We start from the raw sequence: 14248 nt of genomic DNA on the forward strand, positions 1-14248 counted from the left end.
CACGAGGCGGGGGCAGGGGAGGTAGTGGCGACCGATGGCGGAGGTGTTAAGGAGTCATCAACAACTCCTCCATCACAAACTCATAAACGCTTAAAAATAGCTGTGCAGAGTGCGGCGTGGGCCACGTATCCCGCTGGAGCTCAGTGAACAGGGGCGGGTTATAAAACCTCAGACTGGGGCGCAGTTTTAATGAAGGGGCACATTTGTAAAATGAGTAAAATATGTGTTAAGTGCATTGTCATTAGTTGGTGTAATAATTAAATGCCACATAAACAACCTTAAATATTCTAAAATGACACCATATCCCTCATCCCCGTCTGCGAGGTGTAAAAAAAAAACTCACCAGAACGCATGGTTGTTAAGCAACAACATCATATTTTATTTCTTTTCCTTTTTTATACACTATTTAGAAAATAAAACACATTGAATAAATACAAATTTAGAAAGCGACAGATTTTCTCTGTATTCTCACAGCAACACGTGGTTATTCTTACAAAGCTCTCTCGGAACTAGCGGAAGGATTCACGTCGCAGGAATCCACCCTAAAGCAGACTTGGGCCACACACTGCAATGAAACACTTAAGACTGGGCATGCAGATGCTTGAAGTGGTCCCCATTTACAGACACAGAGAGAATGGATTGGCACATTGATAAGACGTTGAGAACATCTAGAAACATCTGGGGGTGGGGGGTGGGGGGGAAGGAAAAAAACATCTATATACACGAAGAATAAATAAAGAGAAAATAGGTCCAAGACAACTCTACTGTACAGATATGTCCATCGTTTGTGACGACTTATTTCCTTTCCTCCCTCAATTAACCTTCGATCGTCAGTCTCACCCACGATTAAGTTCAGATATAGTACAGTACGACATGGGATGTTCACCAACAGCAGATTGCACCATTTTACAGTGTTACAAACAAACACAAAATATCACCCAGTGGTTGGCATCGACTGTAGTTCCCTTTCAGTGTTTGTTCACAGTAAGGCAGGATACAGCGGAGATCTTTGAATCCCGTCATCGGGGGGTACAACAGGTAGTCCGGCTGCCTTTGACAGTGGTCATATATAAAATGAACTCCACTCCGGTTAGTGTCCTCTGGTTTTGGCAGGTGTAAAGTGGCACTAGAGAGTACACGTTGGATCAGAGCGCCGAGGAAAAGCAAAAAGGGTGTCAGTAGTATGTTACAAGTTGTCCAGTGGGTGTTCTCAATCAGTCTTTTTATGGCAAACAATGTTTCATCCAGGCATGGCGAAGAAGACAACCAGAGCTGTATACATGGTCTAAGGAGCCGGGAGCAGAAATCCAGGATGCGCGATCCGGGTTCCAGACCTTCTCCTTGAGGAGGAACAAGAAGAGAGGGATAGGTGCTATCTGACTTCCAAGCAGTCCAGGTACTCCTGGGCCAGGTCATAGCAGAACCGATACTGCTCCTAGGAACAGAACAGAGGTTTAGTTTTCAAAAAGTAACACTATGGTTTTCCATAAATTTGCATTAAAACTCCATATTTTCCTCTTCTCCTGTGTTTTATTTTGAAGTGTTGATCCATATTGTGATTTTAAGAACCAAAAACCATCTCAGTGTAGTTTTACATCTCCTCTCTCAGGCTTCTCTCTGGAGCTCTAGTAACAACAGGTCCGCGAGCCAATCAGAAGAGAGGAGGCTCTGGGCCTCTCTTCTGATTGGCTGACTGTTTTCTGAGTGATCCAATTAAAATATAGCAGATTTCAGGGAAACACTCAGGGAAAACAAATTCTGCAAGGTTGGATGGTGGGTTCAGGTGGGCGGGGCTTGGGGCGTGGCTAAGAGCACTGACTGCTTTGTTGTGACATCACAAAGTTCCAGAAGTCCTGACGGCTGGTTTTAAGGCTCAGTTTCTGAATACAGGCTGTGTGCATTTCTCTGTGGACTGAGGCTTTGATACTTTCGCAGTGTTAATATAGAAGCTAGAGCTGATCTATAATCACACTACATATGGAAACAAAATATCACTTTGTAGAATATGGGATCTTTAATGAATTGCAGAAGTTATTTAGTCAATACTGTAATAGACAATAGTCTATGTCTACCTGCATTAAGCCTCTAATCTTGATTTTAAAGAAGTAGTTGGACATTTTGAGAAAAATATTTATTCGCGTCCTTCCTGAGAACATTAATATTACTCTCATGTCTGCACACTAAATATGAAGCTGGAGCCAGCGGCTGGTTAGCTTAGCTTAGAAAAACAGTTAGCTTAGTTCTGTCCAAAGGGAACGGGCTAACTAATTAAAAGGTTATATCTTCTTGTTTAATGATTACAAAAACCAAAGTGTAAAAATATCATGTTGTAGTTTTATGGCAGTTTTATGTTGCTGAATATTTCCTGGCTGGGAGCAGTGAGGTTCCTAAGTCTCTGCTGGTTGCCCAGCAACCTCATAGTGATGCACCTGGCCAGGAAATACTCCACCACATGGAGTCATGAAACCAAAATGTGCCATTTTTACACATGGTGTAATGAACTTCAGAGGTGCTGCTGGTGGATTTTGTTTCCTTTGAAAAGAGCCAGCCCTCGCTGTTTTCCCCTGCTTCCAGTCTTTATGCTAAACTAAGCTAACCCGGTCTCCTGGTTGTGATTTCATATTAAAACAGACAGACATGAAAGAAGCATCAATCTTTTAGCCAATAAAGCCAATAGGTGCATTTCCCAAAATGTCTGACTGTTCCTTTAAAGATTTACATCTCCAATAGGATCCAGGCAGCTCGGGGCTGAGTGCCACAGGCAGGGTAGGGAAGGCAAAATATTGAGAGAGAACACGGTGTTGGTTTTGGTCTTTTCATTGATTTTTTTTTAGTTTAACAAAAACAGAGAGTATTGCCAGCCTTATCCTTTAAACCCATGCCTCTGATGTGAATGCTTTTAACTATGCATCCAAATTCTCATGATGAATACCAATCCAATAGTACTTTGATGTGTTGGTCATATGCATCCTCAGAAAGTAACACTACATGTCTGCAAGACGCAATTAAGCCCATGAACGGTGGGGACACATGGCTGCAATGATTCATCTGCTGTCTGATCTCCTCATTCAAAAGCCACCACGTCTCTTACACAGCTGCATTGCATCCTGGTCTCTTAAGGTTACTGTGGGTGGAGGGATTGGTAACGCTGTCTGCTCTACAATGGATCTCTCCCCGTTTGACTGCTGAATGTCACTGCTAAATAATGGATGTAGGAAGAAGGCCTTTTTGAATCTATAGGAAACGACACAAAATCCTGAGGTTTCCTATTGAACTTTGCTTCAAATAAAAGGTTTTCTATGTTTGACCAGATATTATGGAGATTATTAGAGCGCACAAACAACAACTAAACAAAGCCAGGGGCTTAAATTACACCACAGCTGACTTTAAATGGTCTGAATGTGAAGCTAATTTACACCCTGTTAGCAGCAGGTAGCTAGCTAGCAATGTACTGTATGTGTGTTAGCTCAGACTCTGAACGCCATATAAAATGCCATTTAGTTTAACTTTGTTATTCTGCCTGACATTGTGTTAATGTTGGCCATTTTCTTTATGGGATAGGTTATTTTGGCCATAAACACAACGAAGCCTCTTAGCTGCAGTATTCTTCTGGTGTTGCTTTTTTTTTCATGCATGTAAATAGGTAGCTAGCCATGTAGCTATGTAAGAAGATGATGCTCATTCTTAATCCTTAACTACAAAACTCTAATTGGCCAAGTTTTGTTTCTTTATCCAGCAAACACAACAATTAATGAGCACCAGGCTAACTCTGACTGATTTCAGAACTTCTTAAAAGCTCTTTCTGTTATTTAACTTCGGTCTTTCTCTTTTTTCTTGTCTCTGTACGTTCATAAATTACAGGGATACAACGATGGGATAAGTGCAAATTTTTCTTGCAACATTTTCAGCTCATGCGGACAGAACTTTATCTTAGTTCATGCAAATTTGTATTGATTTCTGTTTTTGTATGCACTACACTTTGTCTAAAATGTAATTCCCATTCAGTTTTACTGTGTAATTTCCCGTTTATGCTCTTTTTCTAAACGAATGTAGAATAAGTGAGTAAAACACATTTGATGTATTTAATGAGAGTGGCTGATGTAAATTCTCCTGAGTTCCTGCAGAGAGGCTTTCCACTTCCCTGGCATTCCCCGTCTGAAGCAGCAGCATGGTATATAATATGATTCAGTAAAGAGACTTAGACTCCCCACTTGCTCACCATTGTCTCCACCATGTTTGGCTTAGAGTTGCGCAGTGTTTTGGCAGCAAAGAACACGTCCACCATGCTGTGGTGACGAATCATTTCCAGGATCATGGTGCAGGCACAGAAAGTACCGCTTCGACCGCCGCCGTTCCTGCTCCAGAAGAAAAGAAACACGAAGACACGCGACACACACAGACAGACACAAACGCAAAGAATAGAAGCATAAAGACATGAGTGACCTAATAAAGATGTGGCACAGCAGCTCAGACAGCCTCTCAGAGGGGGAGCTACAGAGTGAAATGTCACAGTTGGACTGAGCACAGATCAAGCATGCTGTCAGAAAAAGGCCAACTGGCAGACTTTCAAGATGAATATCCCAGTAAAGTTCTCATTAAAATACAGGAGCGGGCAACTTAATCAGATATGAGATGTCTAACACACAGCCTGACCTCCAGAGATCAAAAGGCCCTGACATGGAAATGGGAAACAAATCTAGTGGAAGGCAGGCGCCGTAAATCAATTAGGTGATGCAATGACACAAACACTTAATGCTTAATTTTTCTTCTGTAATGCAGAGTTAATGAGATTTAATGATTCTCAAAAGTATAAGAACTTTTTCTTGAGTGTGACCATGGCAAGTTTTAAATAACGGCACCAAGGTGAAGAGTATGAATGCAGTCTGGCATCTTATTAGAAACACATTCTACTTCAGGTCTGAAAATTCAAAGCTGTCTCAAAAGCTTTTCCATTCAGACACGAATAAAATTCATGAGCAGCTGTTGAATAATAAGTTTTAATTGTCACTTTAAAAACGTTGGAAATTACATGAACTTAGATTGCGGTTTATGTCTGAAAAGGTTCATTTGTGTAGGTGTATGTGAAGTGGACTCACAGACAGTGGACGATGGTGCGTCCTTCTCCACACTCCATCTGCCAGTTGTGAACCTGAGCCAAAAGGCTGAGGAAGGCTTTCTTGGAGTCGGGCACATCGCGGTACGGGGACCAGCGCAGGAACTGGAAGTGACGCACCACAAGCTGGCCTTCCTGAAGCTGCAGAGTAAGAGCAAGCGGAGGGGGGGTGGGGGTGGGGGTGGGGGTGGAAGTGAGAAGAGTTTTATTTGTCACCATTATATTGCATTGCATATGCATTAAACCCATCGCATATGCTTCACACTCCACAAACTCATTAAAATATCTATCAGGTTATCAGCCAGAGGGGTTTCTGTCAACACTTCAAACCCGCTCGAGTTCAATGGCAGAGCTTCTGTTCTTAACTTATAATGGGCTGTTAAAGGCGCACTGTGTAGCAGCGTACTGTCACTTGCCACATTAAAATGAGATGTTATCAAAATGAATGTAAACATAAACCGCCATGCCATCAAAACTGATGGCTTCAGCACTGCATTTTTATGAAGCAGCAACAACCACATGCAGAAAGGGCTCTTGCTATTATATTAAAGTCTTTACAGAAATTTTCTATCATTCTCTCAAATACAAAGTACATATATATACATATCTTTATACATAAAGATAAAATATGATCTTTTCCTTCTTCTTAATGTAATTTTTTAATGTTTTTGTCCTTGTGATTTTGAAAACATTTTTCCATAATGATGCAAAAACTTGTATTCATAGATTTCTTTGGCCACTTGGGGGCAGTGCAGCAAGCTTTAAACACAACTGTTAGCAATATATGAAGTTACTATTTGAGAACATGTTAGCAATTTCTTTTTTACGCAACCAGCCAATATGAAGCGGTGATTATGGCCAGCTGATTAAATGTAAATCCAATGTACACTCTTCTTATTGCTCTGTTTTGGTCGCTGCTAAATTCCCAATAAGGCTTATGTTCATCAGCTAGTTGCTAATGTTGTATGAGATTTTTTTTTTTTTCCACTCGTTGTCACTATGACCAACCCTGTTCACATTACACACAGTAGCATGATCCATTGTTAATAGAAAAACATTGATTATAGCAGCTTTAAAGACAAATGTCTTAACTGTGTTTTCTTTATTGACACATATCGCAGCCTATCAGAGTCCACCAACCTCCACAGGGTCCAGGATTTCTCTTTGTCCAAAATTAAATTTTGATATTTTTGGACTGGGAGCAATTGACCCAAATCTATACTTCAAAATGTCCCTGAAAAACTGCTGGTAATATCAGAGAACATGCAGAACTGAGGGTTTCTGGGTTCGTGTCTTTACAAATTTCAAAGACTTAGTAATTTCAAAGAATTTCAAAGGCCACAGATATCTGAAGCTGCTGGATGGATTGTGAAAAATGACATCTTTAAGTCATCCTTTGGATTTACTTTTCTTAAATGATTACAGCGATGTTTCCATCCAGTTTTTCTCACCAAAACAAAACGTTCAATGTTTTATTTCCTTCTTCATAAAAACATTTTGTCGGAAAAATGCACCGACAGAGGAGGTTTTCGGGCCACCGCGAGGGTGAGGTAAGTGGGCGGAAGCGGGGTTTGTCAGCTGAAGGGTTCTTAATGACAAGGATGCATCTGTTCAACTAGCAGCTGGAAGCATCTACAAGAGACTGCTGAGAATCTACTGAGGTCAAAGGGTGGGGAGCTGGAAGCATTTCGACAGTGTAAAGATGGAGCTCGACTAAATTACTCAGACAACGCTTGAGAGTTGGGTGTACACACACACACAAACACACACACAGTCCGCAAACACACTCAGCAACACAAAAGCCACACAGATATTGAATATGGTGATAATCAAGAAACTTCTTTAAGTAATTGTAGATTGTAAAAACATGGAGTTTTGGAACAGACTTTCTGTTTGTTTCAGTACTGCATAACTGCTCAAACAGAACCATATCTGCTTATTAAGCAGGCCTCTGTACAATATGTGGCTAATGACATTATCATGCTGTTGATACAGTTACTTTGTTGAAAGTGGGATTATTATGCCGCAAATCATTCTGACCGCTGGGAACAACAAATTCCAGCTGGGACCTAGGTCACCATTCAGAATCATTATATTAGTATCAGGCTTCATTACCCCTCTTAAAAATAAATGAATTGATTCAGTGCCAGGAAATGCCTCCCACAGCAATACAGAGCGGGAATAGTCTTTTGCTGAGGACTTGAGCGATTGTTTTAGTCCATATCCTATATCAAAGTGAAAAACATGTCACTGGATAAGAAAATTATACATTTAAACAGCAATTGTGCCATTAAGGCAAGTCAAACTGGCACTGTGGATGAAATAAACAGGTTGCATAAAGAAATGTGTGGAGACTAGGATAACCCCAGTCCTCTGACAAACGAGTGGTCTGTGGTCCACGACTCTCATGCCAGAATAATTTCCTCCACTACCCGGTCTGACAGATGTTGGCGAGTCGGAGCCTTCCCTCTGTGAGAAGGGGCTTGAGATACAAACAGCTGGTTGCTCCTCCTAAACTCCTCATTTCTGCCCAAACAGATGCGTAAGGCTCGGACTGGATACAGCGCGTTAACGCATCCGGAACACTGAAGAGAAAATGTGGCTCCTAGCTTTCTCACAATCTCACCAACACACACCACCTGCCGTCACACAATGAGCTCGCGGTCTCAACCACCTTCAGAGGTAGCGCCTGCACATTCAAATTTAACCTCTCACATGCCAGGCCTAAACGGCGAGACGCTTAGGGTACGGATGAAACGATGTACGGCAGCACGTTTGGGCCATGGATGAAACGGCAGAGAACAGGAGCCACTGGAAATCCTGCGCTCGGAGCAACGTCAGAAATGACTTACGCCATCACTCTTCTACACTCTTGGCGTGATTGACACTGAAGCCCAAGATGGTCACGCAGTGTAATAACAAGTATACATATGCTAACACCCAAACAACCTGCGTAGCTCGTACAGGGTTCAGATCTGCTTCGGCATTGTTGAAAAACCCTTGTGTGACTACATCCTGGAAAGCGAACCTCTGTGTGCTGCATATATACTCATGTGAAAAGAAGCATCTTGCTTATCTACAGATGTGAATCAGTCGCCTGGTCCAATGGAGCGGACCAGGACGTTGTGTGTGTGAGCATTCTGAATTTGTACTTTCAGAAGTTGGTTATGAAGAAATGTAAATCTCCCTTTTTTTGGGATGAGGAAATACTAGAAGAGGTGCAGATTCATTTCTTCTTCTGGCAAAATTCAAATTGCCGCTTGGCTTAAGAGAAGAAATTTCAATCTCTAAGGCCCTTGTGGCTTCCCCCCTGCGGCCTCTGCTAAGACCACACCATTGAAACGCTGTGGTTTCATTGCAAACTGAAGTTGTAACCGCTGGCAATGATTGTCAAGGGGTGAGCTGCACATGCGTGCCAGTCTTTGGCCTCGGCTGCCAAGGGGCCTGGGGCCTTGAAGCTCAAAACTGGAACAGCCGCGCCTTCTTGTGGCGACAGTTTGCCATACACTTGTTGATTGTCTCTTTTCTGAATCACACACTGCCCACTTGGCATTAAGCCCGGCTGCAACAGTGGAACATATTCCCTCTTCACTCTGAACTGATCCTGGAGGCGCAGTGGGGTAAATTAACTGGGGACCAACAGGGGGAACGTGTGCTTCTCCATCAATGTGAACGGATTGAAGATGGTGGGCTGTTACACAGCACTGACTGGGGTAAGGGGGAAAATCTCCTCTTCTTCTTTTGGGAGGAAGAAGAAACTACCCATCTGTCCCAGACAGGCTCAGGGCAGGGATCTCTTTGAGTACTAACAGCCGAATCTCTGTTGCCACTAACCACAGCTCCTAAGTGGCCTGTCTCTTCATACCATCCGGGGGATTGGAGGAGTGAATCGATGCAGCTGTGGGTTTGGGGGGATGGCAGTGTCAGCGGGGAAAGAATTTTTGCTTCAATGCTTTTGGCCCAGAGAGCCCTGCTGATCAGTCGCCGGCTGCTCTTGGACCTGAAATCTAGCGCCTTCAAAGCTCCTGCTACAAACCTCTCAAAGCCACAGCCGCAAAGCCTCGGCAGGATGGTGGTAGCTGACTGCCGAGGTGTCATCTTGCTGGGGAAGGCAGAGGTCGAACGCCCCACCCCTGCTGCTTTCTCAGGCCACTAGCCTGCTGCACAGAGATGATGGTGGGTCAAACAGGGAATCTTCCCCTGCCTTGGCTAAGCCCATAAAGCGGCCACAGCCCTGAACTTCACCTCTACACGTGCAGAGGATGAAGCCCAAGACGACACATATTTCCTCACAAACAGCCTTGAGACTTGAAGAACCTTGGCCCATCTCTTGGAAGAGTTCAGCCTGATAAGCTGTCAGCAAACCAACCATACACAACGGACTGCGCTGTTGACTTGCTACACCTTTTCTGTACAGGAAGGGATTGAAGCACTCCATCTTACCTGGGAGAGCAGGTAAAGGTGTCTTGGCGGTTGGAATGGAGATGGTAAGACATCAGCTGCTGCTACAAGCCCCAGAAGCTCAGTGTTAGCGAGACAGGATCCCTGTGCCTAAAAGCTTTTGTCCCAATAGAGTCTGTTATTGTTGCTCAGCAGGGATCTGATGAGAAGGCAGAACTTTTCCATCGTATAAATCCTTCTAGCTCCTCATCATCCTGTCAAATTAAAAGCCCCCCTGCAAAGTTGTGTAGTGGCCAGTCATATGCCTAGTTTTTACTCTAAAAGAGTTCTGGTGGTTACAAGCCTCTTCCATTTCACAGTTAAGTGCTCCTGGTAACACTCAAAGCTTTAGACATGGTTTTACACCCTGGCCCTGATCAATGCCTCACCACAGTCTTCAGAGAGTTCCTTGGACCTAATGGCTTGGTATTTATCCCGACCAGCAGCGAAGGGAAAAGGGTCTGAATACTTTCATGAGAGGTTTCACTTTTTGATTTTCAGTAAACGTTGTGTCTAAAGTGACCCAACGCCACTGTACTTTTTAGGACTGTAAATAAAAAATGTATTTCTTTGCATGTATTCTGATAAGACGTGGCTACTGATTTACCTTGTTTCAAACCAGTGCCTGTATTGTTATTGTTAATAAAATACATTGTTTTCTTGCACATTGTTCCGCCTGCGGATCTTTCTGTCTCCCCGGGAGAAACTTTATGTTTTGCTGCTTCCCCCTCATCCCCTGGTTCCCTCACAAATTGGGGGCCTGTCTGGGATATTTGAAAGAGAGAATCAGGGAGTGGGTTCATTGTGTGGGTATAGTTGTGTTGTGTTCAGATTGTCTCCGGTGAGTATTGCTGCCTGAATTAACCAGTGTCTAGCCTAGTCAAGTGTGTACGTATACAGCTTCCCTGATTAAGGTAGGTGAGTGTCCAGCTGGGCTGTGCCAAGCCTTTCCATCTGGCACTCTTATTATTTTGCCTGTCTCTAATCCTTCGGGGAACGTAACACAGATATATTCAAATATCACTTAATGGCTCTATACAGCATCTTCATAAACAGGATAACGGGACTCTGCCTTTTTCAGCTTGCGGCGGTTCTACCTACCCGGGTGATGTTCTGAACCCGGAAGAGACGGATGATAACGTCATCGTCCGCTGTCCTGGACAGAAGCTCCACGGTCATGGGCCCAAACTGCTGCAGCCCGGGCTCAGGCCAATACTGCAAGCATGGCTGAGGAGAGGAGAGGAGAGAGGAGGAGAGGAGAGGAGAGAGGAGGAGAGGAGAGGAGAGGAGGTAACCGGTCATTAGTCCACACTTGCTTGCGGCAGGACAAACCATTAAATGAGCAGCCGGTGATGGTGAAGTCCAGTAACAAGACACCTGAGTATTGACAGCACAGACAATTAGCTTAAATGACAATGATTATCTACAAATAGTAAATTAAATTAGCAAAAAAAACCCCAAAAAAACAACCTGCTTGTTGCTCAGAACAATCCCTCACATAAGCCGTGGTCACCTAGGCTGAATTATTTATGACTCGAAATCATTACCATTAGCACATTATAAATTAATGGGGTAGGAGACCTCGACTGTGCCAGGAAGTTAGCCTGTCTCTTATACACATCTTTGAGGGGACCCCTGGAGAAGGAAGAGATAATGGCATTTCAAATTGACAGTAGGGTATTAACAGGTGACATTGGGCAGGAGGGGAGATAAATATTTATATATGTAGAAAGGAGACTGGCACCCCCAGCTCAGGACAGCAAAGTGTGTGTGTGTGTGTGTGTGTGTGTGTGTGTGTGTGCTGAAGGGATGAACTGTTAATCCACTGACAGCGAGAGAGACAAGGAAGGAGAAGGAGAGAGTGACAGAGGAAGAAGGACAGGTTGCCGCTGACAGGCACGGGCGGAAATGTTGAGCAGGAATCCGACACGACGCGGTGACAGAGCGGCGATAGGGAGATGGCGGAACAAACCCACACATGAGCAAACAGGGAGGGGAAGCGATAAGAATGTGTTAATGCCATGACAGCCCGTGGAAATTGAATGGCATCCAGGACTGAAGCTTTGTGGCAGAGCACCAGTTGAAGGGGCCAGACGTGTGGTGACCCGTTCTCGCTGTGCTGCGAGTCACATTCACGTCTGATCTGAAGAGAGGGAAATGGTTGACATGTCGTTTCCACCGGTGTCCATGCGTTACACCGCAGGCAATGACAATATGAACGGTCGTCTTTTTCAACATTCACTGAGCGAGAATGAACCGACTGACTGACGGACAGCGGATAGTTTCATATCAACCGAACATTAGCTGCGTCCAGCTTCTTAAATGTGAGGATTTACTGCTTTATATCACTGTAGTTTCACCGTCTTTGGGTTTTGAACAGCAAAATTGAAACAACACGAGCAAACTGAAGACCTCAGGCTAAAAGTGAGGAGCACTTTTTCCACTAGTGTTGACATTTTACAAGCTAAGCGATAAAATAATTATTTTACACTCAAATCAACTGATAAATAAAACATTAGCTGCAGCTATAACATAGACTTGACTTTTTATGGACACGTTTCCCCGTAGAAACATCAAAGATGTTCACACAGCATGCTCAGTTCAGTTCTTCGTTGTAAACACTGTTTATGTGTTATTGTTCAAACCATCTTCCACTCTTCTGTTTCCAGTGAGAATTGGCAGCTACTAACAGCGATAATGCTAACCCAGAGACTTGTGACTGCTGTTATCAGACAGCAGGAGTTAAAGGCAGAGAGGCACCGGTAGCATACAATATATGAGAATGACAATCAATCAGGTTTTGGGTCTAAGAGTAAATCACAAGTCACTAAGACCTACTACACCAACTACACAGTCAGTGATGTGCTGCAGGTGCTTTGTTAAAAAAATACAATAAGATTTTGATGGCAGTCAGTTCTGCTACTTGGACACTGGAAAAATGTAGTTTTCAATACTGATTATCTTGCATCTTGGAAAAGCTGCGCTGCTGGGAAGCTGTTATTCATCAGAACCAAAAATGCTCTTCAAATCCCAGTTTGTTTGTCAGTTCGTTAAACGCACATTAAATAATCAACTGCAGTAAACAGTGATTTTACGGCCATCGCTGGATCTTCCAGTAAAATTGGTGCTGGGCTACTTTCTGTGTTTCTAGTCTTATAGTGTTAAAGTCTTAGCTCATGGTGGACAGACAAATAACAAACCAGTTCATGAGTATAAAGAAAAGAGAATCTAAACCTGCTTGTCCTACAGTTAACGACGTATGAATTTTTGAAGTGTTTTTTATTTTAACTCTTTTAACTTTATTTGTTGAAAGTAAGAAAGCCGAGGTCGGTGTCAGGCTGAGTTTGTAGTGTATCATTCTTGTTCAAGCTTGGATGAAAGTGTATTTTGCCTTCTACACAGCGCCTGGAGAGCTCTCGTCTTGGAGAATATCAAGATTTAAAAGGCAGTTGTCGGATTTCTAAGGGAGGAGGAGTTGCTGTTTGCTGGAGAGTTTTGCTGGCTAAGTGGACAGGACTAAAGAGAGAGGCCGACAGCTTTCTGGTTTACAAAGCTTTCGGGGGGTTTTATTTTTATACTTTTGCTTTGGTCTTAAACTTACAGTTTGCCTGTCTGCCATTTACAGTATCTGAAAATGGTGGGAAATGGCCCTGACAGTCTAGATTCCCCATATCTTCTTCAGGTGATACATCCTGTGCAGTTCTCAGGGGAGACGCTGCCGGTGGCTGAAACCCCCTCAGCAGAGTTCAACCTCTGTAAGCTGAACTAAAAACCTCTTGTGACCCCACAGTGAATCACAGGAAATTCCCCAGAATGATACATTGCCATTACTTTAAATTATTTCTAATTAAAGAATTAATTAGTCTCGAATAAACACGCACGAAATACATGATTTCTGATGCTGCTGGAACCTCGTCCACGCTGCTGAAAACTCTCTGTCGCGGTCATCAGAAGTTCGGGTTGTAAAACACGAAGTGAGAGGCCGGAAAATTTAAAGTACCCCTGCTCTGGTATTATACTTTAGAAGTCTCTGTATTATTAGTGTAAGAAAATGCACTACTCAAGGTCCAGCTGTGAGGGTTTTAATGATGCTCATGGCTAAATCACAAGTGGCAAGATGATAAGTTAGAACATAATGATATTAATAATTAAATGACTTCTACTGCCAGGATAAGCGTAGATAATTTAATCTCCAGCTGGTTTATTACTAACTTTAGGCACCGAAACCCGTTACCAGTGTGGCACCGGCCCCCACAGGACTGGTACCAACCAGAGCGAATCAAAACGTAGCTTTCAGAGCCACTAGAACGTCCTGAGCTGTCAACTGAAATATTTGGTTCCTGGTGTTCACAAATGAACGTTACACTTGCTCTGAAAGCCTAAAAACTGCAGTTCCTCTAATGACCACTAGAGTCTGGCTCCAACAGTGAGTCGATCTCCACAGACTCCCATGTATAAAATGTCCGACTTTACAGCAGAAATAAACAAGATCACAGCCTGGTATTCACCAAAGTCTCGGCTTGACACACGCCCCACCTCTTTGCTTATTCTTGGATTAGCTGGGAGTTAGGGGGCGGAGTCAGGTGCTGGCAGGATGGCGATGGCGGAGCAGCTCACTCTGAGCTTCAAAACCTCAACCTGTGGGTGACGTCACGGAGGCTACGTCCATCTTTATTTTCAACGGGATGAACTTGT

At 43.4% G+C, this 14248-nt stretch overlaps 1 protein-coding gene across 1 annotated transcript in view; it reads right to left on the bottom strand.

Moving 5' to 3' along the window:
• Positions 1 to 355: 355 nt before the first annotated feature.
• Positions 356 to 14248, bottom strand: part of ptprua (protein tyrosine phosphatase receptor type Ua) — a 196953-nt gene continuing 183060 nt past the window's right edge. Inside the window, exons 27-30 of the mRNA XM_087175836.1 lie at positions 10655 to 10789; positions 5097 to 5254; positions 4220 to 4355; positions 356 to 1435 (exon numbers count right to left, since the gene is read on the bottom strand). Of these exons, the coding sequence (XP_087031962.1) occupies positions 1373 to 1435; positions 4220 to 4355; positions 5097 to 5254; positions 10655 to 10789 (492 nt within the window). The 3' untranslated portion in view covers positions 356 to 1372. The remainder of the gene's footprint in view (positions 1436 to 4219; positions 4356 to 5096; positions 5255 to 10654; positions 10790 to 14248) is intronic.

This window comes from Seriola lalandi, unplaced genomic scaffold (genome assembly GCF_002814215.2).
Source record: "Seriola lalandi dorsalis isolate HSWRI2012SDOR001 ecotype SW California unplaced genomic scaffold, Sedor1 jcf7180002054505, whole genome shotgun sequence".
Classification (NCBI taxonomy): Eukaryota; Metazoa; Chordata; class Actinopteri; order Carangiformes; family Carangidae; genus Seriola; species Seriola lalandi.